The 27781-nt window shown below is 51.6% G+C and overlaps 1 protein-coding gene across 4 annotated transcripts; it reads right to left on the reverse strand.

The window, feature by feature from the left end:
* Positions 1–27773, reverse strand: MAP3K8 (mitogen-activated protein kinase kinase kinase 8). 4 transcript variants are annotated; one of them, XM_062211111.1, is made up of 9 exons: positions 24645–24977; positions 24250–24367; positions 23432–23754; positions 15983–16150; positions 13503–13764; positions 11625–11731; positions 4927–5079; positions 1759–2005; positions 1–1154 (listed from the first exon to the last, which is right to left on the reverse strand). In XM_062211111.1, exons 3-9 carry the CDS (start codon positions 23738–23740, stop codon positions 1021–1023), a joined length of 1380 nt encoding a protein of 459 aa, XP_062067095.1. In that variant the 5' UTR covers positions 23741–23754; positions 24250–24367; positions 24645–24977; the 3' UTR covers positions 1–1020. The 4 variants fall into 4 exon arrangements, with proteins under 4 accessions (XP_062067095.1, XP_062067096.1, XP_062067097.1 ...); XM_062211112.1 differs by lacking the exons at positions 24250–24367; positions 24645–24977 and adding an exon at positions 27720–27773; XM_062211113.1 differs by lacking the exons at positions 24250–24367; positions 24645–24977 and adding an exon at positions 27366–27581.
* Between the last annotated feature and the right edge of the window lie 8 nt (positions 27774–27781).

The following is a 27781-nucleotide window of genomic DNA, read 5'->3' on the forward strand; positions in this document are numbered from 1 at the left end:
TTGAGCAGTCACATTGGACCAAAGCATTGGGTTTCATTTGCCTGTCGTAAATATGTCCCTTCAACAGGAATGCTCATGGGCTTTTACAAAGTTAAATATATATCTATATATCTATATCTATGTATATACATAAGAAAGATCCACAAAGGCATTTGACATAACACATACACAGTATGCCATTTTAATATACAAACGCAGAAGAGAAGGTAGTCCTAAAAGGATAAAAGTAGCATCAACCAAAAATTTTACCAAAGTTTCCATTTTCTCCGAAGTCACAATCTCATCCTTTGGGATGTACAGAAATTATGTGGTTTACACAGTTCTAACCACATTCAAAACGTCACACGTTTCAAATGTTTTCAGCATAGCATGTACAAAGTGTTTCCATAGGAACAGAACACAAACCATCACTAGTGGCCGGCTGTCCAGTAGCTCTGAACTCACCAGACAGCCACATGGGAGACACTAGTAGAGCTTATTGCAACCGTATTCAAGCCATCCCGTTCACCCAAAATATATTAATTCAACCCATAAAGGCCCCGAGATTACCTTAGTTTTAGTATACGTGCTGCCGAAGCAAGCACCCAGAGTTATCGTGGTACATACACAAACAACAGCCTGAGTCCGGGGAAGACCTCATAGTTAGGTGAGAATCGAGGACAGCAGCCGTAAGAAAGAGGATTATCCCTGGGATGGGCGGTTTTCACATTTCCTAGCAAAGTGCACAGTGAGTGGAACGCTGTTGGCAGCCACCATCCTTGTGGGAACTTGGCAAACACCTCCCACTCTGGAGTCCCAGCACCTGAGAAATGAGAACCTTTAGACCCGGCCCACGCGAAGGAGCCTCTGTCACACGTCCGCTGAGTTCACTCCCACGGGCAACCACGTTCCCATGCCGTGGGAGCTCACGCTGGCCCTGGGATGCCACACAGCACGAGGCAGCGCTGTCCATGTGAGGTCAGCAGCACCAGCGTCCAGGGGACCGCTGCTGTCCCGACCGACAGCACACACCAGCACCCGTCAGCCATATTCCAGCATGGGTGGGCCCCGCACAAGGTTGAAATAGCCCGCCAGGGCGCCCAGGTCGATGTACAGGGAGCGCTGTCTCCTGAGCATCTCCGTCGACTCCTCGGTACTCCCCACGCAGGAAGAGTCTGCAGCGCAAACGTGGGAAATGTCAGAGAAACAGCAGGTCCCCCTTGGAGCCCTCCTCGAGGGGACCCAGGTTTTATGCACGATTGGTCACTTGATGCTATGTTGACGGGCGAGGCTACAGATGGAAGAGTTCAACCAGGAGCCCTGAACGCCCCAAGCAACAACTTACAGATCCCAGCACATTCTCCCTGGGCAAAACGCACAAGGCAGACAAGGATTCCCGGGGGCCTGACCTATGTGTGAGTTTGGACCTTATATGGATGAAGAATGCTAGGAATTTTTAAGAGAAAAGGAATCCCTGCTCCCGGATCCTGGAATGCACCCTCCTTGGCTACCACACAGGGTTTGGAACAGGAAGTGCAAAGTGACTTCAAGCTCGGTATTTTATGGATGGCCTGGGGGACTGCCATTGCATCAGCAAAACCACGTGACTCCTTCTTAAACCCCAGTTATAGTCTCTGTTGCAACTTTTGTTATGGGGGTGCAGGAATTTCTCAAAGAACAACACAGCCCTGGAGAAGCTGCTGGATTCCAGGGACCGTCTGATGTGTACAGAAAAGGGCGCTGCCCCCCCAACCCCGCACCTCGGCAGGGGTCCCCTACCCGTAATGCTCTCAGCCAGCTCCAGCTCCTTCCGGCTCAGCAGCCTCTTGCGCTCCAGCAGGGCCGAGTCGAGGCTCTGACAGCGCGGCTGGTCCTCCCTGGGCGGGTTCAGAGCCTCGTGCTTTAGAAGGTCGGCGGCATGTGGGCGGTGGGCCGGGTTCCTGGCCAGCGCAGCTTCCATCAGCTCCCTGAGGCCCGGGCTGCAGTCCTGGGTGATGTCTTCCAGGGGAGGCGCCTGCTTGTGGATCTGTCACAGAGCAGGGCTCTTAGCATCCAGGGCGGGTAGGGAGGGAATGGACGCAGCCCCCTCCCCCGACACCAAATGCACTCTGGGACCAAGGCTTCCTACCACATGGCCACAGCCAGCACCAGGACCCTTGGAAAAGTCCATGGGAAATGGGTCTTAAGAATAAAAGTATCCAAGGCTGGCTCTTTGGCTCAGGGGATTCGGGTCCCAGCTGCTCCACTTCTAATCCAGCTCCCTGCTAATGCACCTGGGAAAGCAGAGAAGGATGGCCCAAGTGCTTGGGCTCCTGCACCCACATGGGAGACCTGGATAGAGTTCCAGGCTCCTGGCTTCAGCTTGGCCCAGCTCTAGCTGTTGCAGCCATCTGAGGAGTGAACCAGCAGATGGAAGACCTCTCTCTCTCTGTCTCTCCCTTTCTCTCTGCAACTCTTCCTTTCAAATAAAATAAAATATTTAATATATTTTTTTCAAGAATTTCAAAATGCATTACACCAAAATACATTTATGTTTTGCATGAATTCTTTGACGTAGCCTGTGCATAACCTTGTTAAATAAGCACCCCTTTAACCTCCTAAGGACACTGAGTTAGCTTCGTCTTTAAACTCGGAACAGGGACAGGCAGTTCACATCAGTGGCCCACAGGGGAAGTCTATTCCTGGATCCACAGAGTCTTCCCCAGGGGGAAGGCTGTCACGGGCACCAGTGGCTTTTCCACTCATTATTATATAAAGTGTATTGATATATCTGACATATTGAACACACAGAAATATTATAATATGAATATGTGGTAATACACTGTCATATATTAATAACCTTATATTATTGTATTTTACATATAAGATCAGTAATCAGATATATTCTACATTTTTATATATAACATATATTACACATAAAGTATATAACTATAAAATAGGAAATATGTAATATAACTTTATAATAGTCATATATAATAATATGATTATATATATTTTACACATGATCTTAGCCAAAAGGCCGGGAAGTGATATATATTTAAAGATTTCTTTATTTGAAAGGCAGAGTTACAGAGAGAGAGAGAGGGAGCTCTTCCATTTGCTGGTTCATTCCCTAAATGGCCACATGACCAGGGCTGGGCCAGGCTGAAGCCAGGAACCTGGAACACTCCATCCGAGTCTAAATGGCCACATGACCAGGGCTGGGCCAGGCTGAAGCCAGGAACCTGGAACACTCCATCCGAGTCTAAATGGCCACATGACCAGGGCTGGGCCAGGCTGAAGCCAGGAACCTGGAACACTCCATCCGAGTCTAAATGGCCACATGACCAGGGCTGGGCCAGGCTGAAGCCAGGAACCTGGAACACTCCATCCGAGTCTAAATGGCCACATGACCAGGGCTGGGCCAGGCTGAAGCCAGGAACCTGGAACACTCCATCCGAGTCTAAATGGCCACATGACCAGGGCTGGGCCAGGCTGAAGCCAGGAACCTGGAACACTCCATCCGAGTCTAAATGGCCACATGACCAGGGCTGGGCCAGGCTGAAGCCAGGAACCTGGAACACTCCATCCGAGTCTAAATGGCCACATGACCAGGGCTGGGCCAGGCTGAAGCCAGGAACCTGGAACACTCCATCCGAGTCTAAATGGCCACATGACCAGGGCTGGGCCAGGCTGAAGCCAGGAACCTGGAACACTCCATCCGAGTCTAAATGGCCACATGACCAGGGCTGGGCCAGGCTGAAGCCAGGAACCTGGAACACTCCATCCGAGTCTAAATGGCCACATGACCAGGGCTGGGCCAGGCTGAAGCCAGGAACCTGGAACACTCCATCCGAGTCTAAATGGCCACATGACCAGGGCTGGGCCAGGCTGAAGCCAGGAACCTGGAACACTCCATCCGAGTCTAAATGGCCACATGACCAGGGCTGGGCCAGGCTGAAGCCAGGAACCTGGAACACTCCATCCGAGTCTAAATGGCCACATGACCAGGGCTGGGCCAGGCTGAAGCCAGGAACCTGGAACACTCCATCCGAGTCTAAATGGCCACATGACCAGGGCTGGGCCAGGCTGAAGCCAGGAACCTGGAACACTCCATCCGAGTCTAAATGGCCACATGACCAGGGCTGGGCCAGGCTGAAGCCAGGAACCTGGAACACTCCATCCGAGTCTAAATGGCCACATGACCAGGGCTGGGCCAGGCTGAAGCCAGGAACCTGGAACACTCCATCCGAGTCTAAATGGCCACATGACCAGGGCTGGGCCAGGCTGAAGCCAGGAACCTGGAACACTCCATCCGAGTCTAAATGGCCACATGACCAGGGCTGGGCCAGGCTGAAGCCAGGAACCTGGAACACTCCATCCGAGTCTAAATGGCCACATGACCAGGGCTGGGCCAGGCTGAAGCCAGGAACCTGGAACACTCCATCCGAGTCTAAATGGCCACATGACCAGGGCTGGGCCAGGCTGAAGCCAGGAACCTGGAACACTCCATCGAGTCTCCCACATGGGTGGCAAAGACCCAAGTCCTTGTGCCACCACTGCTGCCCTTGAGGGCGTGCACTTAGCTGGAATTGGAAGCAGAGCCAGGCCTCCATCCCAGGCACTCTGACACGTGCCGCTGTGCCAAACGCCCACCCCTCTATATGACCACTCGAGAGCTCAGTGAACATGTACACTCCTTAGCTGAAAGATGTACACTCCTCGGACACCCCTCGATGTAGCATTTCACACTTCCACATAGGATGGGCTAGCACCTCACTTGGGCCCAAAACCCACCTCCCCAAGTTCCCGTGCAAACAGCCAGGCTGTCTTCTCTGCAATGGAGCTTCCTCCCGGGTAGGAAGAACCTGCCGCCTCCTCTCAGGGGTCCAGCCTCACATAGGCAGGTGTGGCTGTTGCAGGAGGTAGATGGCCCCTGCCCGCCCAGCCGGGCTGAGCCCCACTTACTATGTAGAGGTAGGAGGGGTAGGCCGAGCGGGGGTAGCGCTTCACCCAGGGTGGTGTGCCCGTCTGCATGTGGATAAGCGTGGCGCCCAGGCTGTAGATGTCCGCCTTGGTGGAGTGGCCTCTGCAAAGGATCACCTCCGGGCTCATGTAAATCTGGAAAGGAAAATGGTGACATCAGACCGGAATCGCGGGGGTGCCTGCCTCTCGGGGTCCCTAACCAGGCTGCAGATCCTAGCCCATCCACCGTGTGGGCTACAGGAGGAAGCCATCGGTGTACTCCCTCATTCTGCAGCCTGCCAGAGAGGCACAGCCTGGACACGAGGCTGGGCAGGCAGCCAAGGACCCGGAACCACAACCCACCCGAGATTCCCGCTCATCAGAGTTCCATAAAACCCATGGGCTAGTAGTTAGGGAAACACCAATACCCCTTGTATTTAAATGACACTGTAGGGTCTGGCTCTGTGGCTTGGCAGGTAAAGCCACCACCTGCAGCACTGGTATCCCATATGGGAGCTGGTTTGAGTCCCAACTGCTCCACTCCCGATCCAGCTCCCTTCTAATGCACCTGGGAAAGTAGCACAAAGCTCCTGGCTCCTGGCTTTGGCCTGGCCCAGCCCTGGTCATTGCAGCCATCTGGGGAGTGAACCAGCAGATGCAAGATCGATCGATCGATCTCTCTCTCTCACTCTCTCACTCTCTCCCTCCCTCCCTCCCTCTCCTCTCTAACTCCGACTTTCAAATAAATAAATTTTTAAAAACAGAATGACACTGCAAATAGTATGACTTCTTCACCTATGAGTCACTTACTTGCCAAAGCTCTCATTATGTGCAGTGACAAAAGGGGCAGCAGTCTTGCTTGGAAAGGAAAAACTTACAAGAATAAAGAGAACTGGGGCAAAAGTGATGCGACTCAGTCACTTCTATGAGGTACCTCTTATTCTAGCTCCCCTGTGGCCCAGGGACTTAAATATTACATGCAAACCACGCAGAAGTTCTATTCGTGCGTGGATGCTCAGTAAGTAGGGCAAGTTGGTTAAACAACTTCTCTAAGGGTTCATTTATAAATTAAGAAACATACATAAAATAGAACAAGCACTGGGGACCAGTGGTCTAAGTACAGATCATTCATTGGCTGGCTCGCACATACACACACACACAGGGACTTCAAAAAGTTCATGAAAATAACATTAAAAGCTTGTTTTGGTGAAAAAATATTGATTTTTTCATAATATGCATTTTCATGATCTCTTAGAAGGCTGTGTGTGTGTGTGTGTGTGTGTATTTCAAAAACTTTTTGCACCAAAATAAATCTTTTACTAATAAAAAAGATTATTTATTTGAAAGGCAGAGACAGACAGACACAGAGAGAGAGCAAAGATCTTCCACTGACTGGTTTATCCCTCCCCCCAAATGCTAGCAACCGTTGGCACCAGGTCAGGCCAATGCCGGTGAAGTAGGCAGGCATACAGGCTAAAATTGATTAGACTGGTGAACTGGAAGACCATGCCTTCACCACACCCCTGTGTGACCTCATTGGGGCACATGGCCTTCGGGCCATGTGCTCCAGCATTCCTGGCCTAGATGCTCATCCATGTGGCTGGTTCCTGGTGCTTGGTATGAACCCCTATTCACCTCCCTCTCTTAAATAAAGCTCTCACTCTCCTATGCATCTTTCTCACTAAATAAAAGCTTAAAATGTACCATGCTGCCTCGTTTATCTGTGCCGGTATTTAGAATTCTTCTCTAAATATTAGGCAAGAACCCTCTTGGGTTTATTAATATTGGGGATTTAATAATAAGCCCGTGGTGAAATCGTATGGCACCCCAAATTCCAGTAGCACATGTGGCACCCCAGATAGCACTTCTGGGGAACTTTAAAGGACCATATTTTATTGTAGATTTTAGAGGGTCTTCTCCGATTTCACCAGGAGCCAGGAGCTCACCCGGGTCTTCCACATGGGTGGCAGGAACCCAGGTATTTGAGCCATCCTCTGCGGCTTTCCCAGGCACATCAGCAGGGAGCTGGATGGGAAGTGGAGGTTCCAAGACTTGAACCCACACCGCAATACAGGACACAGCTCAAACCAGATGCACCACAAACACCTGCTGCATAGACTGATCTTTTAATTCCATCTTGAAATTTCTGAAGAACCTTCATGTAGGGGTTAATATTCTAACAACGGGTAAAGGTTGAACATCCCTAACCCTAACATTCAAAACATGAAATGCTCCAAAATTCAAAGCTTTGTGAGTGCTGACGTGTGACACCCCAACTGCAAGATTCACTTGACAGGGCCAGCTCTGTGGCATAGTAGGCTAAGCCTCCACCTGTGGCATACGCATCCCATGTGGGCACAGGTTCGAGTCCCGGCTGCGCCACTTCCAATTCAGCTCTCTGCCATGGCCTGAGAAAGCAGCAGAAGATGGCCCAAGGCCTTGGGCCCCTGCACCCATGTAGGTGACCCAGAAGAAGCACCTGGCTCCTGGCTTTGCATCGGCGCAGCCCTGGCCATTTTGGCCATCTGGGGAGTGAACCAGCAGATGGAAGACCTTTATCTCTGCCTCTCCCTCTCTCTATCTATAACTCTAACTCTCAAATAACTAAATAAAATGTTTAAAAAAATTTTAAAAAAAGATTCCCTTGACTTCATGGGGCAGGTCCCAGTCAAAAATGCAGGTACCTTGAAAATATTGCATCAAATCACCTTCAGCCTACGACAGAAGGGGTCAAATGCAAATGAACTCCAGGTGCACAGATCTTCCCTAAGCTCTCTCATGCATATGCAAATGTCCCCAAATCTGAAAACAAACCAAAAAAAAAAATTTCAAAAGCCAAACACTTGTGCTCTGGGGCATTTCAGTTGAAGGAGAGCCCACCTGGAGTTCGTTCGCCTGGTAACAGTTTTTGCTGCCCTCATGCAAACCCAGGGAAAGGAGTGGGAGTTCCCGGAATTCGGGGCTGAGTAACTAAGTAAAGAGCCAGTTTACAAAAGCTGGGGAAATCTCCTTGTTTCCCCAGCTCAGCTGCTCAGCCCCTTCCTACAACCCACTTCCGGACTGGCTTCCCCTTTGCTCTCTGTGCCCAGGCTACAGTGGGTTCCCTGTTCTGCAACCAGCCCTGCAGCAGCAAAGACACTGAACTTGGACCTTGATAGGGCTTTCTTACTAAAGATCACCGCAGAGAGAAAGCAAATAAATGCACAACACAGAACCCAGAGCCAACGGTTGTGTGCCACACTGAAAAATGCAAGAGGGCAGATTTCATGCTTTGGTGTTCTGGCCATGCTCAGAAGCAGCTACAGGAAGACAGAAATGCAGCAGGTATCAGTCCCTGTGAGCAGCTGCTGTCTCCTCCCTCCTCCCCATATTCAGCATCGCACTAGGCACAGTGCTTACTGTGGGTGGGGCCCCAGCACCTGTGCGCAGGTGCACAGCAGCATCGGGTCTAGCCTGGTGATCCGGGTGCTACAGAGCTTCACGGCTCAGACCTCCTGCTTTGTCAAGCACTACAAGAGCTAAGGGAGTCAGAGCATCGAGCAGCCCAGTGTGAAGTTTAAGCTCTCCAGGCTGGCTGGCTGGGCCTGACCGGATGTTCTCCACCCTGCACCCTGGGGCATGGGCACTTGCAGCAAGGTACCCCCAGCGCTGGGGTCAGGCCCCTGCCTTCCCAGCATGCACAGGGACTTCACAACATGCACAGAGATAAAAGTCAGCAGACCATGCTTTAAACAAACATCTAAAATCCGTGCACACGAGACACCCTCAAAACGTCCACAGAAAATGCATATCATGAAAAAAAAATCTGCATGACCTCTCCAAATTGATTTGCACCAGAATAAACTTCTCTTTTAATTCCCTTTTTCGGTGAACTTTTTGAAGGGGAAGAGACCATGGGTCGATCTTTGTGTGTATGTGCAAGTGTGATGTTGTACACGAACAAAACTAAACAGATTCAGAACAAGAACTTTAAAAAGAGAGCCGAGTTAGCACAATCATGCTAACCGCATATCGACAGATTCTGTTTATTTTCCCTTGGTACCCTGTGCCGAAACACCAGAAAATCAAACAAGATGTTAGATGAATGCTGTATCTGTATTGCATGGCTACAATGTCACGCTCCAAACACAGCTGCTTTGAGAGATTAGGAGCTGGACCAACAGGTGAGCTGGCTATGTATGCAGAAGCCACATGGTCAGGTTTGACTGGGATGCAAATGTGAGGGCTGACTTTGCCTGATTCTATCTGATTCTGTCTCTTTCCATAAGAAGTGCAAAGGTGAGATTGCTCAAAGTTCTCAGGAGTAAGTTGCTCACCTTCCACACCTGAGTCACCACACAGAGCGCAAATGCAGGGTGGGAAGAAGAGAGTTTATAACCACAAACACCATTAAAAAAAGCCACTTCATAAAAAAGCAGTTTGCATTTGCTGACAATTGCTTGCTGCAAACATTACCCAGGGGCACACATGCTAGGATTTCCTAGGCAAACACTCTGCTGAGATTCCAGGACACATGTCTGTCTACAGCATTGCAAAATGCTTGTGCTGGCCCCTCTGCCAGGAAGAGGGAAGGATTTTCCATCTCGCAGACCATAAATAGTCTGTCTCTCAAAGTGGCTCCAGGAAAAGGGGGTAGAACACCCTAAAGCTGCTCTCCGGACTGTTGCCAAGACATGACGAAACGCCTCCCACAGAAAACATGTCGTAAGCATCAGGGCTCGCTCGATTCTCTGCTCTGCTGCGAGAGATTTCGGGTCCAGAAACCAAACCTTTTTTTTTTAAATCCCACTGCAATTCAGTTCAGGGCAACACACATTGGCTGGACTGAGGGTCCTCATCGGGCTGAGAGCCACGCTGGACCTGGTCACCCTCTCTCTCTGACACCTGCAGCAGAGAGGAGGAAAGGAAAGGGGGCGGGGCAGCTTCCTGGGGCAGTGGCCAGGGGTCCCCAGCGAGCGACACCCATTCTCCTTCCCAGAACCTACTGGGGACTCCCTGTGAATCCATTAACGACGCAGGTGCACAGAAGCCCATGGGAGGCCACAGCACTCAGTGGCCATGTGCTCAGTATTCATTTGCCACAGGAACCAGCCATTTGCCCTCCCAGTGTGAGCGCAAGGCAAAATCCATCATTGCTACGCCCGGGACCGCACAGCTCAGAGGGATGCAGGGAAGGATTTTTGGATTTTGTTTGTTTGGTTTTGGTTTTTGCTTCACAGACGAGTTAATAAGTATGTTAACTGTTTTCTCTTCCTGTGAGATTTGTGTTCACTACTTCGGGTTTATTACAGAATCTCATGGATTTAAAGAGAAGCCTTTTGAAATTAAAAAGATTTTTAAGTTTTTTTTAAATGTTTCAATTTAAAAAATTTAAAAAGGATTTTTAAATGAAAGAAGAATTTTAAAAAGATAGGCCTTTTGAATCAGTCTCGATAAATATAAACGACCTTGATAATTCAGAGGGCCATGGGAGCCAACCCTTGTGGTATCAGCTCAGTCAGTAGTATATTTTAATACCATATCAGTCGTATTTAAAAGCCACTTAGGAAGGTGGGCGCCGCGGCTCACTAGGCTAATCCTCCGCCTTGCAGCGCCGGCACACCGGGTTCTAGTCCCGGTTGGGGTGCCAGATCCTGTTCCGGTTGCCCCTCTTCCAGGCCAGCTCTCTGCTGTGGCCAGGGAGTGCAGTGGAGGATGGCCCAAGTGCTTGGGCCCTGCACCCCATGGGAGACCAGGAGAAGCACCTGACTCCTGGCTTCAGATCAGCGCGATGCGCCGGCCGCAGCGCGCCAGCTGCAGCAGCCATTGGAGGGCAAACCAAGGGCAAAGGAAGACCTTTCTCTCTGTCTCTCTCTCACTGTCTACTCTGCCTGTCAAAAAAAAAAAAAAAAAAGCCACTTAGGAGTGGGAGTGAAGGCTTAGAAACAGGGCTCACGTCTGGGATGGGTCGGCAGTTGAGTAACTTTGGGCATTTTATTTGAATCCCTTCAAGTGTGTTTCTCTTTTTGTAAAATGAGAACAGTAACAACAGCAGTGTCTGCCTTCCGCGACAATACTGGCCGATGACAACAACAGGGCAGCTGTGACGAGCGGATGGCACGGGCCCAATGGGACGCGAACAACAGGGATGCCATCATTGCTCCACCTGCTGGTTCACCCCCCAGGTGCTGGGCTGGGCCACGGCCCACAGCCAGAAGCTCAGTTGTTTCCCCCATGTCAGGGGCAAGAACCCAGCTACCTGGAGTCCGGAGCAGAGACACACAGCATACCCAGGCACTCCGCACATGGCATCCCAGCCTTCACAGCTAAAAGCCCCACCTGAAACCCAAAGCCTCCAGGGCCCCGACAGGAGGTCCAAAACATCTCAAAGCTTGGAGCATTTCACATTCTGCCTTTTTTGGATCGGGGAAGCTTCACAAACACCATGCCAAGGGCTGAGTTAAACAGATCACAACACACACGATACTGCCACCATTGCCATTTGTTATAAAGAACATGGGAAAAATGAAAAAAAGAAAAAACAAAGCACTAACCTTAGTGCTTGGTCATTAAATTTGTTCGAAAGATAAAAATGATTTAATAAACGTTTCCACCCTCTTCTTTTGCTATTCTTATCCCATGGTAATTCTAGAATATTTATCTTTCTTTTTTTTTTAACTCTTAATCAGATACTCGCCACTTTCACATGGATGTCATTTTACCTCTGTCCCCCGAAGATCCTTAGGGAAATAGATGTCTTCGGTCATTTGGACACTGAGGCCAAAATCCACCAGAACGGCTTTTGTGGACATGAAAACAATGTTGCTGGCTGCAATGAGAGAGAAATTTTTTATCCGAGGTCATCTACATACCCAAATATAAAATGCACACAAGTTATCCAAATGACGAGTCCCAAATCGGCACCGGTTGAAATATTCTGTATTCCAAATAGGAGGATGTATTTGGCTGAGAATTTAGGTGATCTGTTAAGAGTTCAGCCAGGGGTTGGTACTGTGGCTGAGCGGGCTAAGCTTCCACCTACAGTGCCAGAATCCTGTTTGGGCACTGGTTCATGTCCCGGCTGTTCCATTTCCGATCCAGCTCTCTGGGAAGGCAGTAGAAGATGACCCAAGTCCTTGGGCCCCTGCACCTGCATGGGAAACCTGGAGGAAGCTCCTGGCTCCTGGCTTAGGATCGGCACAACTCTGGCCGTTGTGGCCAGTTGGGGAGTGAACCAGTGGATGGAAGACCTCTCTCTCTCTCTCTCTCTCTCTCTCTCTCTCTCCCTCCCCCTCTCCCTATCTGTAACTCTGCCTCTTAAATAAACAAATAAATCTTTTTTAAAAAATGATTAAGCCAAAGGGGTTAAAAATGATTGTAGCCTTTCAGGGTTCTCAAAAAGCTTCTGTTTTAAATTCTCAGGCATAGGCATGCTACTGCTCTCAAGCCACTCCGCTACAGTAAAATGCCCACTTTAGAAAAAAAAAAATGACTTACTTATTTGAAAGGTAGAGAGGCAGAGGGAGAGAGAGAGGTCTCCCATCCACTGGTTCACTCCCCAGCTGCCCACAACAGCCAGGACTGGGCCAGGCTGAAGCTGGGAGCCAGGAACTCCATCTAGGTCTCCCACTGGGTGGCAGAGACCCAGCCAGCTGCATCACCCTCTGCTACCTCCACATTAGCAGGAAGCTGGACCGGAAGCAGAACTGGGACTCAAATCCTGGGACTTTGACATGACTTGGGATGCAGGTGTCCCAAGCAGACTTCACCCTGGTGCCAAATGCCCTCCCCAGACACACATCGTTTTCCCCAGCAAAAGTTGTATGCATCCAATTTAGCTCTGGGTATGGAAGAAGGCTGAGAGTGGGCATCTCCTCCTTACAGCCCACCCTTAGTGAAGTCTTGATTGACAGCTGCTTATCCAACCACTGTGTGAAACTGAAAAGCCCTATGCTTCCCAAATGGCTGAGGGGCTGGCATCACAGCACGGTGGGTTAAACCACCACTTGCAGCACCAGCATCCTACACGGGAGTCCTAGTTCAAGTCCCAGCTGCTCCACGTCTGATCCAGCTCCCAGCTACCGCACCTGAGAAAGCAGCCGAGATGACCCAAGTGCTTGGGCCCCTACACCCACATGGGGGGCCCAGATGGGAGCTCAGGGCTCCTGGCTTTGGCCTGCCACAGTCTGACCATTGCAGCCACTTGGGGAATAAACCAACAGGTGGAAGCTCTTTGTGTCTGTCTCTCCCTCTCTGTCACTCAGCCTTTCGAATAAATAAAATAAACCTTAAAAAAAAAATACATGACATTATGTGTGTGTGTGTGTGTGTGTAAGTGAACCACCAAGTTACAAGCCTTGTTAACAGGCCCAGGCACAGGCTAACAGGTGCATGGCTAGAACCTTCCGACAGATGGCTGCGATGAGACCAGCCTTTCTTGGTGACTCAGGCAGCCCAAGTGTTCTGAGCACTGGCTCAGGGGTGCAGAGAAGGCAGGAGAAGCCTTCCTCCATGCTGCTGGGGAGCTACAGGGGGCAGGCACCTGCCCCTGCCCCACTGAGGCTCTCTGAGCTGAATGGAGACCCCCAGAAGAGACTCACGTTTGATATCGTGGTGAATCACCCTCTTCGAGTGCAGGAAATCCAGCCCCTTGAGAACGTGCTTGGTCACCCAGATAATTTCGAACTCTCGCATGGGGCCACAGCTCTCGAGCTTTTCCAGGACGGAGCCTCCCTCACCGGCCTCCATGAACAGGTGCACGGTCTCATCCCACAGGACGGCGCCGTACAACTCGGCGATATTCTCGTGCCGGAAGCACGCCTGGATCTCCACGTCGGACGGCTTAAACTGATCCACGGGGATCTGGAACACAAAAGCGCCAGTGAGATTCTCAACCACGCGTTGGATATAGGTCAACCCACCAACCAGAAGCCCACACGTGCCCTCAAGTCTTCTCCGGGTGAAACCATGTTTGCTTCCTATCTATCAGCAAGAAAGCAGCTCTTTTGGTATAAGCAGCTTTGGACCTGTCTCCGAAACACAGTGCTAGCTAAAAAGGTAGTGAGATGCCAAAGTGCGAACCTTAATTTCCCATTTATTTGAAATGTTTAGACTGTCCATTCCTATCTGCACAGATGTTCCCATGAAGGACATACTAAGATCCCACCAAGAGCAATCAGCTCAGAGCACAGGGATTTTATGCTTCAGGTAACACTTCTTTTGAGGCTTTTGGGGGGTTTTTGATCATCTCTGTGTTTTTCAGTCTGAAGACAAGGACACTTTCAAAATTAAATGTTAGTACTGTAAGGAAAACCACCCACACAACTACTTTCCCATGCTTTTTGTGACTTGCTGAGAAACGACTCAGCAGTTCTAACACCTTGAAAAATCTGCAGACCTTTCTCAGCGCAACTTAAACACGAACCCTCTCAACGCAAGCTTCAACCCGCTGGCTACAAGTCTTCTACGTTTTCCCTTTGGTGACAGATACCCTGCCAAAGTGCTATGCTCATTGAATGACGATAACAAGGACTGGGACGTAACATTCAGCAATCATTATTATCTTTAAAATCATTTGAGCAGTACAGAGAGAGAGAGAGAGAGCCGGTGAGTTTCCCGGTTCATTTTCCAAATGCCCGCGACAGCCAGGGCTGGCTGGGAGCTGGGAACTCGATCCAGGTCACGGGCGTGGGGGGCAAGAACCCAATGACTTGAGCCATCCCCACTGCTTCCCAGGGTCTCCATAAGCGAGAAGCTGGAGTGTGGAGCTGGCCCTGGGAATGGAACCCAGGCACTCTGATAGGGGACATGGGTGTCCTGGCTGTGCCTTAACACCTTGGCCAAACGTCCACTCCTTTATGCTATTTTTTGTAACTGAAAAGTGAGTATACTTCAATTAATTCTTCGTTAGAAGTCCAGTCTCTCCCAACCTGTCTTTCCTATTTCTCTTATATAAATGGAATGTCACCAAGCAGATCTGCTTTTGGGTCTGGTTCAGCACCACGGTCCTGAGATTCACGGATATTATGGCTGTCACAGGTGGATTCTTGTTGCCGCCCAGTGTTCCACTGTATAAACACCTGGGAAGTTTCCAGCTTGGGACACCCAGTCAACAGTGTCGACCTGAACAGCCTAGCGCCCAGCTTTCAGCTTGCGGTGAGCATGAGCGCACAGGCCACACCCTGCCAAGTGTACCTACAGAACTGGAACTGTTGGGTCACAGGGTGCGTGAGCACCCAGCACGGGAGTGGGGGTGAGCTGCCCAAGAGCTGCAATGCGGCAGCACCCCAGGTGCTACTGTCTAATCAGGAGAGGTGAGTTCTTAGTCACTGCTGATTTTCGACTCAGCCCTTCCAATCCGCAGTCCCGAGAAGCTTTCTGTTACCCCAGCTTCTGCTCCTCTGCCCAGGCCCCCTCCCTAAAGGGGAGGAAGAATGAAGCTGCTCTTGGGGTGCAGGTGTGAATGAACACCGAGCCTCGGCCCCCCTCCACTCAAAGGCAAAGACGTCATCCAAGCTGGGGCGCTTTCCTCTAACCAAATATAACTCCACAGCACACCAAAGCAGAGATCTGAGCGCTGAATGTCCCCCTAGGAAATCCAGAAACACAAATGTATCTCAGGGCACAGCCGGTAAAGCCATCACCTGGCGATGCCATCATCCCATGTGAGAGCAGGTTGGAGTCCCGGCTGCTCCACTTCCGATCCAGCCCCCTGGTAACGTGCTTAGGACAAACAGTGGAAGATGGCCCCTGCACCCACATGGGAGACCCGGATGAAGCTCCTGGCTCCTGGGTTTGGCCTGGCTCAGCCCTGGTCATTGTGGCCATCTAGGAAGTGAACTAATAGATGGAAGATCTCTCTCTGTCTCTCTCTGTCTCTCTCTCTCTCTGTGTGTGTGTGTGTCTCCCCCTTTGACTTTCAAATAAACAAATAAATCCTTAAAAAAAAATGTGCTGGGGCACAGCACCCTTGGAAAGCAGGATCCCCTCAAAGGGTAGGAACTTCCAATGCCTGCAAATGAACCCGCTGAAGCCAGAAAGGCAAACGCGCCCGGGGAGCTGCCGCTGAGAAAGCACGCACCAGTTTACACGCCATTCTCTTCTTCGTCTTGATATCCTGGGCGAGGTACACTTTGCCGAAGGCCCCGCGAGGAATGAAATCAGAGCCGATGTTCCTGTAAGTCAGCTTCCAGGGGACGAGGAGCACGTCAGAGTCGATCTGGTACCGGCCATTCTGGGGGGTGATGACCTGGGACAGAAGGAGGGGCAGGAGTGAGGACTTCGGGCGGAGCGGGCCTTGCTGTAGATAAGCGGCCGGCCGGAGATAAGCTGGAGGCGCTGGATGGTGTTTGCAGTTCACGGGGCAGCAAGCCAGCCTCGCTATGCAGACTATATTTAGAACTTGAGCAAGACAGAGAAAGCATGAAACAGACACATATCCCCGGTCAGGCCCAGTGAGCAATGAGTTGCCAAACAGAGCCTCCAACGCATTGTTTATGTAAAGCAGCATGACTCATCAAACGGCTTAGAATAAAGATTGCAGAACCACAAACCGTGCCTGTGCATGGACGCGCCCCTGTCTGAGTACGCGAACCTGTTTGCTGGCATGACTGTTACTACTCCACAGTGCGCACAGAAACAGCATGGAAATTAACTGGTGATCACGGAGGGTTTGGGACGGCAATGTGTCAGGCCAGACTTACGAGCTGCCAATGCCACAGACATGACGTGAGGGCAGCATTACTCCTCATCCACTTACTCACTTCTTACTGTTCGCACGCATACTGGGTGCCAAGCCCCACGTTTCCTGCTCAAGATACGGTCACGAGCGATGGAGATCAGTGACCCCTGACCTCCAAGAAGAAACGTCTAGAACTAAAGGTCTCCAAGCAAGTGGGCTTGGAAACTAAAAAAGCATTGTGGGTTCCCAGAGCAGGCGCGTTTGTCCAAACTCATCCACCTGCACACTGCAGATCTGTGCATTTCACTGCCAATAAAGTGTACAGGGAGTCTCTGGCTTACCGATGGCTCGACACAAGGATTTCTCCTACTTACGATGGTGCAGAAGCCACGGGCTTCAGCACCAGCTGTGCTTTGATTCGTGGGCTGGGCTCTTTTCCTGGGTGGTGGCAGCAAGTGCAACCCCCATTGGCTTCCACGGTCCTACAGAGACACAGAGCACGCCTACTGTGTGCGTGTGGCCAAGCTCTGATGTCCAGTAGGTCTGGTGGACTGAATGTGTTTTTGCCTTGAGATATGCTCCAGTTACAATGGGCCTTTAGGACATGGCCCCGTCATAAAATGCAGAGCATCTGCACATCTCAATTTTTACAGAAGAAACTTAGAGGCAAAATAATTATAACTAAAATAAAAACATATTCGTGTGAGAATCCACAGCAACTAGGGCCTGGAACCCATGCCTAAGAAATGTCTGCAGTGTTCTTTTAAACAAGCAGAAGCAGGTGCTGTGGCGTAGAGGGTTAAGGCGATGCCTAAGCTGCTGGCATCTCACATGAGTGCAGGTTCAAGTCCTGGCTGCTCCGCTTCCAATCCAGCTCCCTGCTAATGCGCCTGGGATGGCCCAAGTCCTTGGGCTCCTGCACCCATGTGGGAGACCTGGAAGAAGCTCCTGGCTCCTGGCTTCAGCCTGACCTAGACCCAGCTGTTGTAGCCATTTGGTGAATGAACCAGTGGATGGAAGATTTCTCTCTCTCTCTCTCCCCCTCTCTCTATGTCACTCTGCCTTTTAAATAAAGAAGTAAATTTTTTTTAATCAGTTTCTCCTAAATTAGCTGGGTTCAGACTACGGATTGAAGAAATATGAAACTTTCTTGGGACATTCAGTTATTTCAAGCACATGAGAAGTTGGAGGGGAATATGATGAATTCCCAAATCTACACACGGGAAAAGAATGGGCACCGACTCATCCGCAGATCCTGGGCGTTGCCAGGGGACTAAGGCCCCGGGACCGTAAGCGTCACTCATTCAGCCCCTATTACTGCTAATTTTAGCTGTGCACCTCACACACAGATCCGTGCCCTGTCAGAAAACAACAAACTCTATCCTCGGGAAGGAAAAGTCACTCCATTTAAAGTGTAAATGTTTCTAAATTTTTAAAATTTATTTCTAGTTATTTAAAAGAGAGACAGAGAGGGAAAGAGCTCCCATCATCACTGGTTCACACCCTAAATGCCACCCATAGCCAGGGATGGGCCAGGCCGAAGCCAGGAGCTCCATCTGGCGTCTCCCTCTCTTTCACGTGGGAGACGGGGGCCCAAGTACTTGAGCCTCCCAGGGTGTGCACAAGCTGGGAGCTGGCATCGGGAACACAGCCAGGCACTGTAATTGACAACTGACTGTTTACTGAGGGCTTGATGCTGCGGTGCAAGGTCAAAGTCGAATTTGCCAGCGTCACCTCTGGGTGCTGCAGGCTCTCTGGGCAGCACGTGGAGCCCACGGCGAGGACAGCACCACCCTCACCACACCTGTCCATCACCTGTTCTGTGCATGTGCGACTCAGCTTTGTGAACATCTTCCTTATGCCCCACGGCGACCACCGGGGCCTCAGGGCTCTGACACACGACCCCAGGGGCGTCTCCAGCAATCCTCTGGGGTTAGGGCTACCCATACACCCATTTCACAGATGTGGACGTGGATGGCCAGGGTTGCAGTCACCTGGCGGTCAGTGTCAGAGACGGGATTGGGACGCAGCTGTCTCTGATCCCAGAGCCACAGTGCCGAGCCCTGGCTCTGACCCTGCGGAAGACAGAGCTGGGCTCACAGCCCTACGATGAAGAGTTCCCATCTACATGGCACCAAGCACACCCGGCCCTCTCGCCAAGTCCCTCCAACCCTCCCCACACGTCCCATACTCCCTGCCCCAGCCACCTCCCGAGCTACCTGGACGCTGGACACACACTGCACAGGGCCCAATTACTTAACACTCCTGCAAAGTCTGTTTTTCCCCCGCCCCAGACCTCCCCTAACTGGATTTGCAATGGGGCTGTCTTCTCTGCTTCCACCCAGGGGCTCCACCCGGCCATCTTAGTGGACATCTCCACGCTGATGGTCACTGCCAGTTCCTCAATGTGCCTAAACCAACTTCAAGTGCAGGTACTGTAAACATGGTATCTGATTCCCATGGTACCGGCGCTCACTGTGTGTGCGCACTTCACACGCGTTCATTATCTATCCCAACCAACAGCCCGACGGGTAAATGCTAAGATGTCACCCATTTTCCTGATGAGTAAGGTGAGGCGCAAGGTGGGGCGTGGGGGTCACAGCAAATGCATTTCAGAGCTGCTCACACCCCCAGAGTCCATGCCACTTCTCATCTTACCTTTGTTAAGGCAGAAGGTAGCACCGGGACCAAGGGAATCAGAGAGGGATTTTAATCCTACCTAAGGAAGAATGTTCCAACGAACATGATGAGCACCTCGTCAGATTTCCAAGCCCAGAACAAAACCCTCCTCCAATGACCAGGGATGATGACGGGGTGAGTCACGCGTCAGCCAGGGGGCTGGACTCACTTCTCTTCCAGGGGTTTTCCAGCCCCGAGGAGCCTGACTCTGCCACCAAGCCCCGAGGAACCGCGTGCGGCATCTCCCCCACCACCACACCAAGTCTGTGCGTGGATGCACCTGTGCCCCGAAACTGCCTGCACCGCCCACCTCCCAGCAAGGCGAGGACCTGGAACCCAGATCGAGGCGTGAGTCGGCCTCCATCACAAACAACCTGCAGTGTTCTGACACGCACCCATCCTACACTCGCCTGCTTTTAACGTCTTCCCCCCAGGCCTTGCTGGTTTGCCTGTGGAATCTTCAGCCAGTGTTATCTTTAGGGAGACAGAGCACACTCACACCCAGACACACAGAAACTGCCGCTCTGTCTAATCACCTCTGCCAGCGCTGTGGCTGTTGCTGCCTGGACACACTGAGACTTAATGATCCCCACCAGCACTGCCCCGGGGCCTTTGCACATGCTGCTGTCTTTATCTGGGACCCTCCCCCCTCAGTCGTCTGGCCGACTCCAGCTCCACGCTGTAGACCTGAGCTTGCACATCCTGCCTTCTGCACTGGTGTGCTCCCTCACTCCCAACTCATGGCTGGGTGCGAAGTCCCAGAGAGGCCCGAGTTGCACTGGCAAGTAGCACAAGGTGCTGTGACTGCCTGCTCGTGCACCTGCACGGGCACCAAGCTCCCAGGGGCACTGCACCTGCTCAGCACTGTAGCTCTAGCACCTGGCAAAGCACCAGAGGATGCCCCAGCTACATCTAGCAAACATGCAGGTGAACATGGGATTCAGGGTCCTTCATCCCTAAGCAGATGTATTTTAGAGCCGAATTTGACCTTGGACTCCTTGTCTCTGTGTGGTCGCTAAGCAGCTAGCATTTCCCAAAGCAGAGAGACAAGGGCAGCAAACGAAGCCCAGAACAGTGGTGACAGGGCAGTAGGGGGCAGAGGGTGACGAGAAGGGAAAGGTCTCGATCGCAGGACAGGTCCCAGGAGGACAGCCTGGAGGAGGGAGCAAGGATAGAGGACGAAGCCTATCTCAGACAGGCTGAGCTCAGAGGGCAGTCCCAAGAGCCACAGCCTTCTCCACGGAGCTCAGAGCTGCAGGTTGCAGGGCCAGATCTGACCTTGAACGTCGACCCCCAGGGCCATCAGTAGTCAATCCCTAGTGAGGCCGGGGGTACCCTCCTGTGGTTGTTTTTACAAACTCACATGAGAAGCAGAGAGACCTCCCACCCACTGGTTCACTCCACAAGTGCCCACAACAGCCAGCGCGGGTGTCAAGCGGAAGCCAGGAGCTGGGAACTCCATCCATGCAGGGACCATCCATGAGTGGCAGGGACCCCAACTACTTGAGCCCTCGCTGCTGCACTGGCAGGGTCTACACTGGCAGGATGCTGGAGACAGGAGCCAGAGGCAGGCACTGCCCCAGCCCCTGGGTGTCCCCAACCACCTGGCCAAGCACCTGCCACCATGCCCTCTTCTTATCCATGCTGATTTTTTGTCTTCTTACTTTAATAGATGAGAACTTTCAAAGAGTTCATGGGAAACATGTATTACAGGAAAAAAAAAAAGTATGCTTGGATTTCAGGCTTTTTTTTTTGCATCAAAAGAAACATATCTTTAATTCTCCATGAACTCTTTGAGGTAGTCTTATAGTTTATAATCTTGGTCATTTTTTAAAAAAAGATTTTATTTATTTATTTGAGAGGTAGAGTTATAGACAGTGAGAGGGAGAGACAGAGACAAAGGTCTTCCATCCACTGGTTTACTCCCTAATTGGCCGCAATGGCCGGAGCTGCACCGATCCGAAGCCAGGAGCCAGGAGCTTCTTCTGGGTTTCCCATGCGGGTGCAGGGGCCTAAGGACTTGGGCCATCTTCCACTGCTTTCCCAGGCCACAGCAGAGAGCTGGATCGGAAGAGGAGCAGCCAGGACTAGAACTGGAGCCCATACGGGATGCCGGCGCTGCAGGCAGAGGATTAACCTGCTGCACCAAGGCACCAGTGCTTCTTGGTCATTTTTAAAATGAAAATAGTTTGAAAGCTTTCACGATCCCTACCTTTCTGCTACGTCCTGTGTTCAATTTTTCTCCTGAACATGGGTGTGTTTATTTGCAGAGCATGCCTTTGAGGTAGGGGTGGCGACACGGGACCCTTACTCTGGGCTGATAACACGGTCGCAGCGTAAGCCGCTGATTGGGACGTCCCCCATCCTAGATCCAAGTGCCAGTTTGAGTCCCAGCTGCCCCACTTCCCACCCAGCTTCCTGCTAATGTGCACCCTGGGAGGCAGCAGCTGCTGGGTCAAGTACTTGGGCCCCTGCCCGCCCACGTGGGAGACCTGGATGGAGCTCCTGGCTTTGGCCTGGCCCAGTGCCAGCTGTTGTTAACAGTTGGGAGTGAGCCCGCAAATAGAAGATAACTCTCCAGGCCGGTGCTGTGGTGTGGTGGGTAAAGCCCCTACCTGCAGTGCCGGCATCCCATATGGGCACCGGTTCTAGTCCTGGCTGCTCCTCTTCTGGTCCAGCTCTCTGCTATGGCCTGGGAAAGCAGTAGAAGATGGCCCAAGTCCTTAGGCCCCTGCACCCATGTGGGAGACCCAGAAGAAGCTCCTGAATCCTGGCTTCGGATCAGCATAGCTCTAGCCATTGTGGTCATCTTGTGGGGTGAACCAGCAGGTGGAAGACCTCTCTCTCTCTCTCTCTCTCTCTCTCTGCCCCTCTGTAATCCTGCCTTTCAAATAAATGGGTAAATCTTAAAAAAAAAAAAAAGAGAATTTTCTCTCCGTGTCTCCCTCTGCCTTTTTAGTAGAGGAGAAAAATAATAATAATAAATCTACATTAAAAAAAAAAAGCTTCAAGCAGCAATTCCTAAGTGTTCCTTTCAGTTTTCCTGGATTTGTCTCAGTAAAGGGTTAAAGGTCATTTCTCATCAGTTCAATGAGCTGGGGATGGACCACACACACCTAATTCCCTACACACTTCCCAGCAAGAATCACATCGGCTCTGCCTGCTCTCCTTCTCACAAATACTGTTAATAAACAGAGAAATGCATAAAGCACTGCTCTTTTAAGAATTTTCTGGCTTTACTTTAGCTGAGAAAAAGTAGGGGTTGCTCCGGGCTCCAATTATGCTTCCCGTTTATTCTAGGAAGTTAAGATTCTGAACGCAAAAACACCTCACGCATTATTAAACAGCATGGTCTCTCCAGACCAAAGGAAGCATTGTAGGAGTGGGCAAAAACCTAAGGCAACCGGCTTCTGGCAAAACCGTTCCCGACACAGCTAAGCTGAAGTAGTCTGCTGACTGGCCCTCAGTGAAAGGTGCAAAAACAATGCAACCAAGCCCTGTGTCCAGCCCTCAGTGTCTGCCAGGGTGTGCCACTTGCCATGCAGGCACTCCAGAAGAGAGGGAGTCCCTTCCACCCAGAAGCCCAAGTTACCACCTTCTTCAGCCGCTGTCCTTTGTCCACCATCAGGATGGCTTGAGCCTGCACCTGCCATTCACCTCTGACCCACTGAGGGCACACCCTGACACATCACCTAATCTCCTGCAGCAACAAAGCGAGCCCCAGATATTTGAGATTATTTGCATACCTGGAATGAGTAAGCCAAAACATCATCTGTCATGTGGCCTTTGCCAATTACAGAGCGAGCAGATTTTTGCCAAGAACTGAACTTCTTCAGCATGGTTAAGTGGAGACAAAACATTTACTCCCCCTCCTCCCAGCCTAGGGACGCTCATTAAGCCTTTCTCTTCCGCATACATCATGGGCAGGTCTATACATTGTTACCTTCAGACACATTCTTCCTAATTAACCTGTTGATAGCACTGCTACTTAAGTGGAAATTTTAATGAAGCCTTTTTTTTTTTTTTTTTTTTTTTTGCATCTTGAACATGCCCATGCACCTGTTGGAAATCAGACCCCACAGCCAATCTCCACCAATTTCAACCTCACTCTGCTGTTGTAAAAGCTAAGCACACGGCACACGGCACGCGCCTGAGCAAAAAACAACCTACCATATTTAGTAGAATGCCAGCCTCCTGGGGGCGCCGTCCGTAAAAACGCTTTGCCGAGTTGGATATGTGGTTTGCAAAAGCAAGCAAGTCCTCCACGGTTCCATATCTGACTGAGGACAGCAGTGAGTCCGCCGGCTCCTCGTTCTGATTGCTGTCCGGACACACGGTCATGAGGCTGGGTTCGTAAACCGGCGGCTCTTCGCTCCTGTAAAGATTTTCCATAATGTCTATGACGTCGGACATGTTTAAATGTTTGATCAGTAAGTCGAGTTCTTCTTTATCGTCACTTCCAGTGCTCATGAACTCCATTACTGGTGCACTTGCTGGGGAACCGAGAAAACACCAAGACTTAGTGGAGAGACCCACGGGGAACTGGCGTCTGTAAGTCTGTTTTATAAAGCAAGGGCTCTGTGTCAACACAGCACGCATGAATTCAAGTACAGAGACAGCGAAGAGTGCAGAGAGACCTCAGATAACCTTTCGCCCAGCTCGTTTTGCAAAAGCAGAAACCTGAGACGTGGAGAATGCACCTGCTGCTCCCGAGTTAGGAGCTCTACTGAACGTGAACCCCAATCAAAAGCCACTCAGGAATCTTTGCAGAACTGGGGCTCCCTGCTCCTCATGGCTTCCACCCTTGCCCACCCCGGCTGCTCCCCAAAGTGCCACCCTTCCTGCAGCTTGAAAGAAAAAGAACTCGGGAACAAATGCGACCAATCAAGGCTCTGAGAGCCAAAAAGTAAGGAAGCAGCATACAGGAGGATGCTAGGTCAGGTCTCGGGAAAAAATCCCGACACAAATGACGTATAAAAGCCACTTACCCGGGGCCAGCACTATGGCACAGCGGGTAAAACTGCCTCCTACGGTGCCGGCATCCCATAAGCACCCTGGTTTGAGTCCTTGCTGCTCCACTTCTGATCCAGTTCCCTGCTAGTGTGTCTGGGAAAAAGTAGAAGATGGCCCAAGTGCCTGGGCCCCTGCACTCATGTGGGAGACCCGGGTGGAGTTTCTGGCTCCTGGCTTCAGGTCAGTTCGGCTCTGGCTGTTGCAGCCAATTGGGGAGAGAACCAGCAAATGGAAGATCAACTCTCTGTCTCCCTCTCTCTTTCTGTAACTCTGCCTTTCAAATAAATCTTTAAAAAAAAAAAAAAAATACAGCTCCCTGGAAGGAGACATAGAGCGCAAATCCCATTTCTGCCAGGGACAATGCATTTACCCATTGCTCCAGCTGTCCCCTCCTGGGATCAGAATTCTTTCACTGTATGAAGTACACATCTCGAGGGTTCCAGGAGGTTCACTTAACATCCAGACAGCTCCCTGGAGGCTACAGCAGCAGAAAGAGACCCAGAAACCCAAATCTACCACAAGAAAGATGCAGGCAGAAACAAATGTGACTATGCAAGGGGTTTTTCTAAAGTTTATGGCAAAGACTCTATGATGAAAAAAAAAAGTACATGTATTTCAAAATCTTCTTTGCCCCAAAATAAACTTAGTTTTTAAAATCTTTTTTAAAAGATTGATTTATTCGGCCAGCGCCGTGGCTTAACAGCCTAATATGCCTTGCAGCGCCGGCACACCGGATTCTAGTCCCGGTTGGGGCGCCGGATTCTATCCCGGTTGCCCCTCTTCCAGGCCAGCTCTCTGCTATGGCCCAGGAAGGCAGTGGAGGATGGCCCAAGTGCTTGGGCCCTGCACCCGCATGGGAGACCAGGAGAAGCACCTGGCTCCTGGCTTCGGATCAGCGAGATGCGCCGGCCGCAGCGGCCATTGGAGGGTGAACCAACGGCAAAAAGGAAGACCTTTCTCTCTGTCTCTCTTTCGCTATCCACTCTGCCTGTCAAAAAAAAAAAATTGATTTATTTGAAAGGCAGTTACAGGGAAAAAGAGAGAGAACAAGAGAGAGAGAGAGAGAGAGAGAGAGATCTTCCATTCACTGGTTCATTCCCCAAATGACCACAAAAGCCAGAGCTGGGCCAGGCCGAAACCAGGAACCAGGAGCTTCACCCAGATCTCCCACATGGGTGCAGGGGCCCAAGCACTTGGGCCATGCTCCGCTGCTTTCCCAGGCCATGAGCAGAGAGCTGGATCAGAAGTGCAGCAACTGGGACTCGAACCGGTGTCATAGGCGGCCCGCACAACCCGCTACACCACAACACCAGCCCCCAAATTAACTTCGCTTTTAATTCCATTTTTTTTCTACAAACTTTCTGAAGTCCCCTCATGTCAGCCAAAACTCTATTTCCATTTTTTAAAAATAAATGAGGGGCCACCCTGGGGGGGGCAGGGAATCTATGGGTGAGGAAAGGAAGGGACCGCAGAGGGAACACAGAACACTCAAAGCTGAAGAGATACAAGGACCTCAGAGAACTCTGACACAGCACGTCCCATGCTTAACCAGTGGGCTCCCGAAAGACTGCATAGCGTCTGCTTAACTAAGCAAGTGCTATGGACCCAAGCCCTAGAGCCTCCCTCTCTCTCTCTCTCTCTCTCTCTCTCTCTTTCTCTCTGAAAAGGTATTTCAGGGCCAGTGTTGAACACACGAGTCCCATGCTGCCAAAGCCATGCACCACCAAGCACCAGGAAGCAGGGCCGCGCTTGCCCCCGCTGTCCGCCTTCCAGGGAAATGTCATTCGACAAAATGACCCATGCAACCCAGTGCCACCACCATCAGACTGGACGGTTGTTTTCTGATGCCTCCATTGCATGTTGGGTGTCCCACAGAAAAGGCTCTGTTGACTGTCCCAAGGCGAGCGCTCATACCTCACACACACACACACACACACATCCAGTGACCACCTGCTGGAGGCCGGGCCAGTCTCTTAACCTCTGTGTGACCGCATCTGAGAAGTGGAACCAGTAACAGCACCTCGCTCTCGCGGGGCGGGCTTGAGGCTGGTTCACACGCACAAGGTGCAGGCTGCTTTGCTTTCCACGCACGAAGGAGCAGGACTGGGTCAGCCTTTTTGCAAGTTCTGGGACAGCCTCCTTTCTGACCTGCAACTGGGATGTGGCTGCCTATTCCCCCGGCTTCCTCCACACCAAGCTTTCAAAGACTCTAAAACTGGGGACAGACAGAGCAGGAGGGCTTCTTTGATAGCTGTTATCACTGGGACAACATCTACAAACTCAAGGCGGCCCCTGGCACATCTCTGAGGGAGACTGAGTCACATTCTAGGCACCTGCCGTGCTAGGAAAAGAATTTCTTGGGTGGAATAGGGTGGGGGCGTGGGGAGGGGACATCTGACTTGGGTTTCACCAGGCTGTTTAGTTGCGGTTTCTGTTTGTAGAATGAACTAGAATCGACTGGGAAAAAAAACAGAAGTTAAAACAGAGCGCAGGGGCCCCCTGGCTGGAAGGATGGAAGGCTCCCGAAGTGACTTCTCAGATGGGTGATGTGACAGCAGATACAGCTCCCAGAACTCGCAGGTCTCAAGGGGGATGGCCAGACCCATGCCCAGGGGCGGATGGCTCAAGAGAAGCCGGTTTAGCAATCCAGCCATCTGGTCTAAGATAATGGGTGGTGGGGCACAGTACACAGCAGGAAGCCTCGCCAAACGCCCACCTCCCAACAGAACAGAAGATTCCATCCCGCCTGGAGATTGGCAGGGAGTCTGGATGATCCGCTGCCGGGTATTTGGCGACTCAGCCGTGCCCAGCAAGAGAAGAATGCTCTTCCTATCCAATCATGTGAGACTTTGGGGCGACTCCAGATGTCTCCACTATCCCAGCCTCCCAGCAAAGTCCTTAAAAGTCAAAGCTAGGGAGCCCCCAGAGAGCTGGAGTCCCCCACCACCACTACGACGGCGAAGCGTCGCGTGTGTAGCCACAGCGGCTTCCATTCAGGACCAAACTCCTGTCTCTCACCCCCTACTGCTCTCCGTTCCGGGCCTGCACGGGAACGCGGCAGCCGGGTCCCCCGCCTCCAAAGTGCACTCACCGCGTCCAGGCAGGCGGGGGGGTGGGGGGGGGCAGTCGTGCGCCGCGGGACGTGCGCTCCCCGCCGGCCCCTGCTTCCCTGCGCTCAGCTCACACTCGCAACTGGCCCCGGCGCCGGGGATCCGGGAAACAGGAGGAAAGGGGAGGAGCCTCCTTCCAGTCTACACCGCGTGAGCCCCCTTGCGCAAGGTGCTTTCCAGTCGTGCCAGGCTGCAGCCGGCGACCTGCGCGAGGGACGGACGCCCCCGCCTCTCCACGCCTCTGCCTAGGTCTCCCCAGCTGCTGGGAGAACCCCCGGCGCGCCCTAGAGGGGCGCGACCCCAAAGCCACCCCGAACCCACCGGAGGCTGGTTACCTGCGGCCTCGGCGCGCGCCAGCGGGCCAGGCGCGTCCCCCGCAGACCCCCGACGGCTCGGT

The sequence above is a fragment of the Lepus europaeus genome, chromosome 14 (assembly GCF_033115175.1).
Source record: "Lepus europaeus isolate LE1 chromosome 14, mLepTim1.pri, whole genome shotgun sequence".
NCBI lineage: Eukaryota > Metazoa > Chordata > Mammalia > Lagomorpha > Leporidae > Lepus > Lepus europaeus.

What these genes read in the sequence shown, in the direction of transcription:
- MAP3K8 (XM_062211112.1), bottom strand. Translation starts at nt 23,740, where the DNA reads ATGGAGTTCATGAGCACTGGAAGTGACGATAAAGAAGAACTCGACTTA. An exon ending in GATTCACCACGATATCAAAC is followed by an intron (nt 11,732 to 13,502) that starts GTGAGTCTCTTC and finishes CTCTCATTGCAG; the next exon opens with CCAGCAACATTGTTTTCATG. An exon ending in AGGATCTTCGGGGGACAGAG is followed by an intron (nt 5,080 to 11,624) that starts GTAAAATGACAT and finishes TTTCCTTTCCAG; the next exon opens with ATTTACATGAGCCCGGAGGT.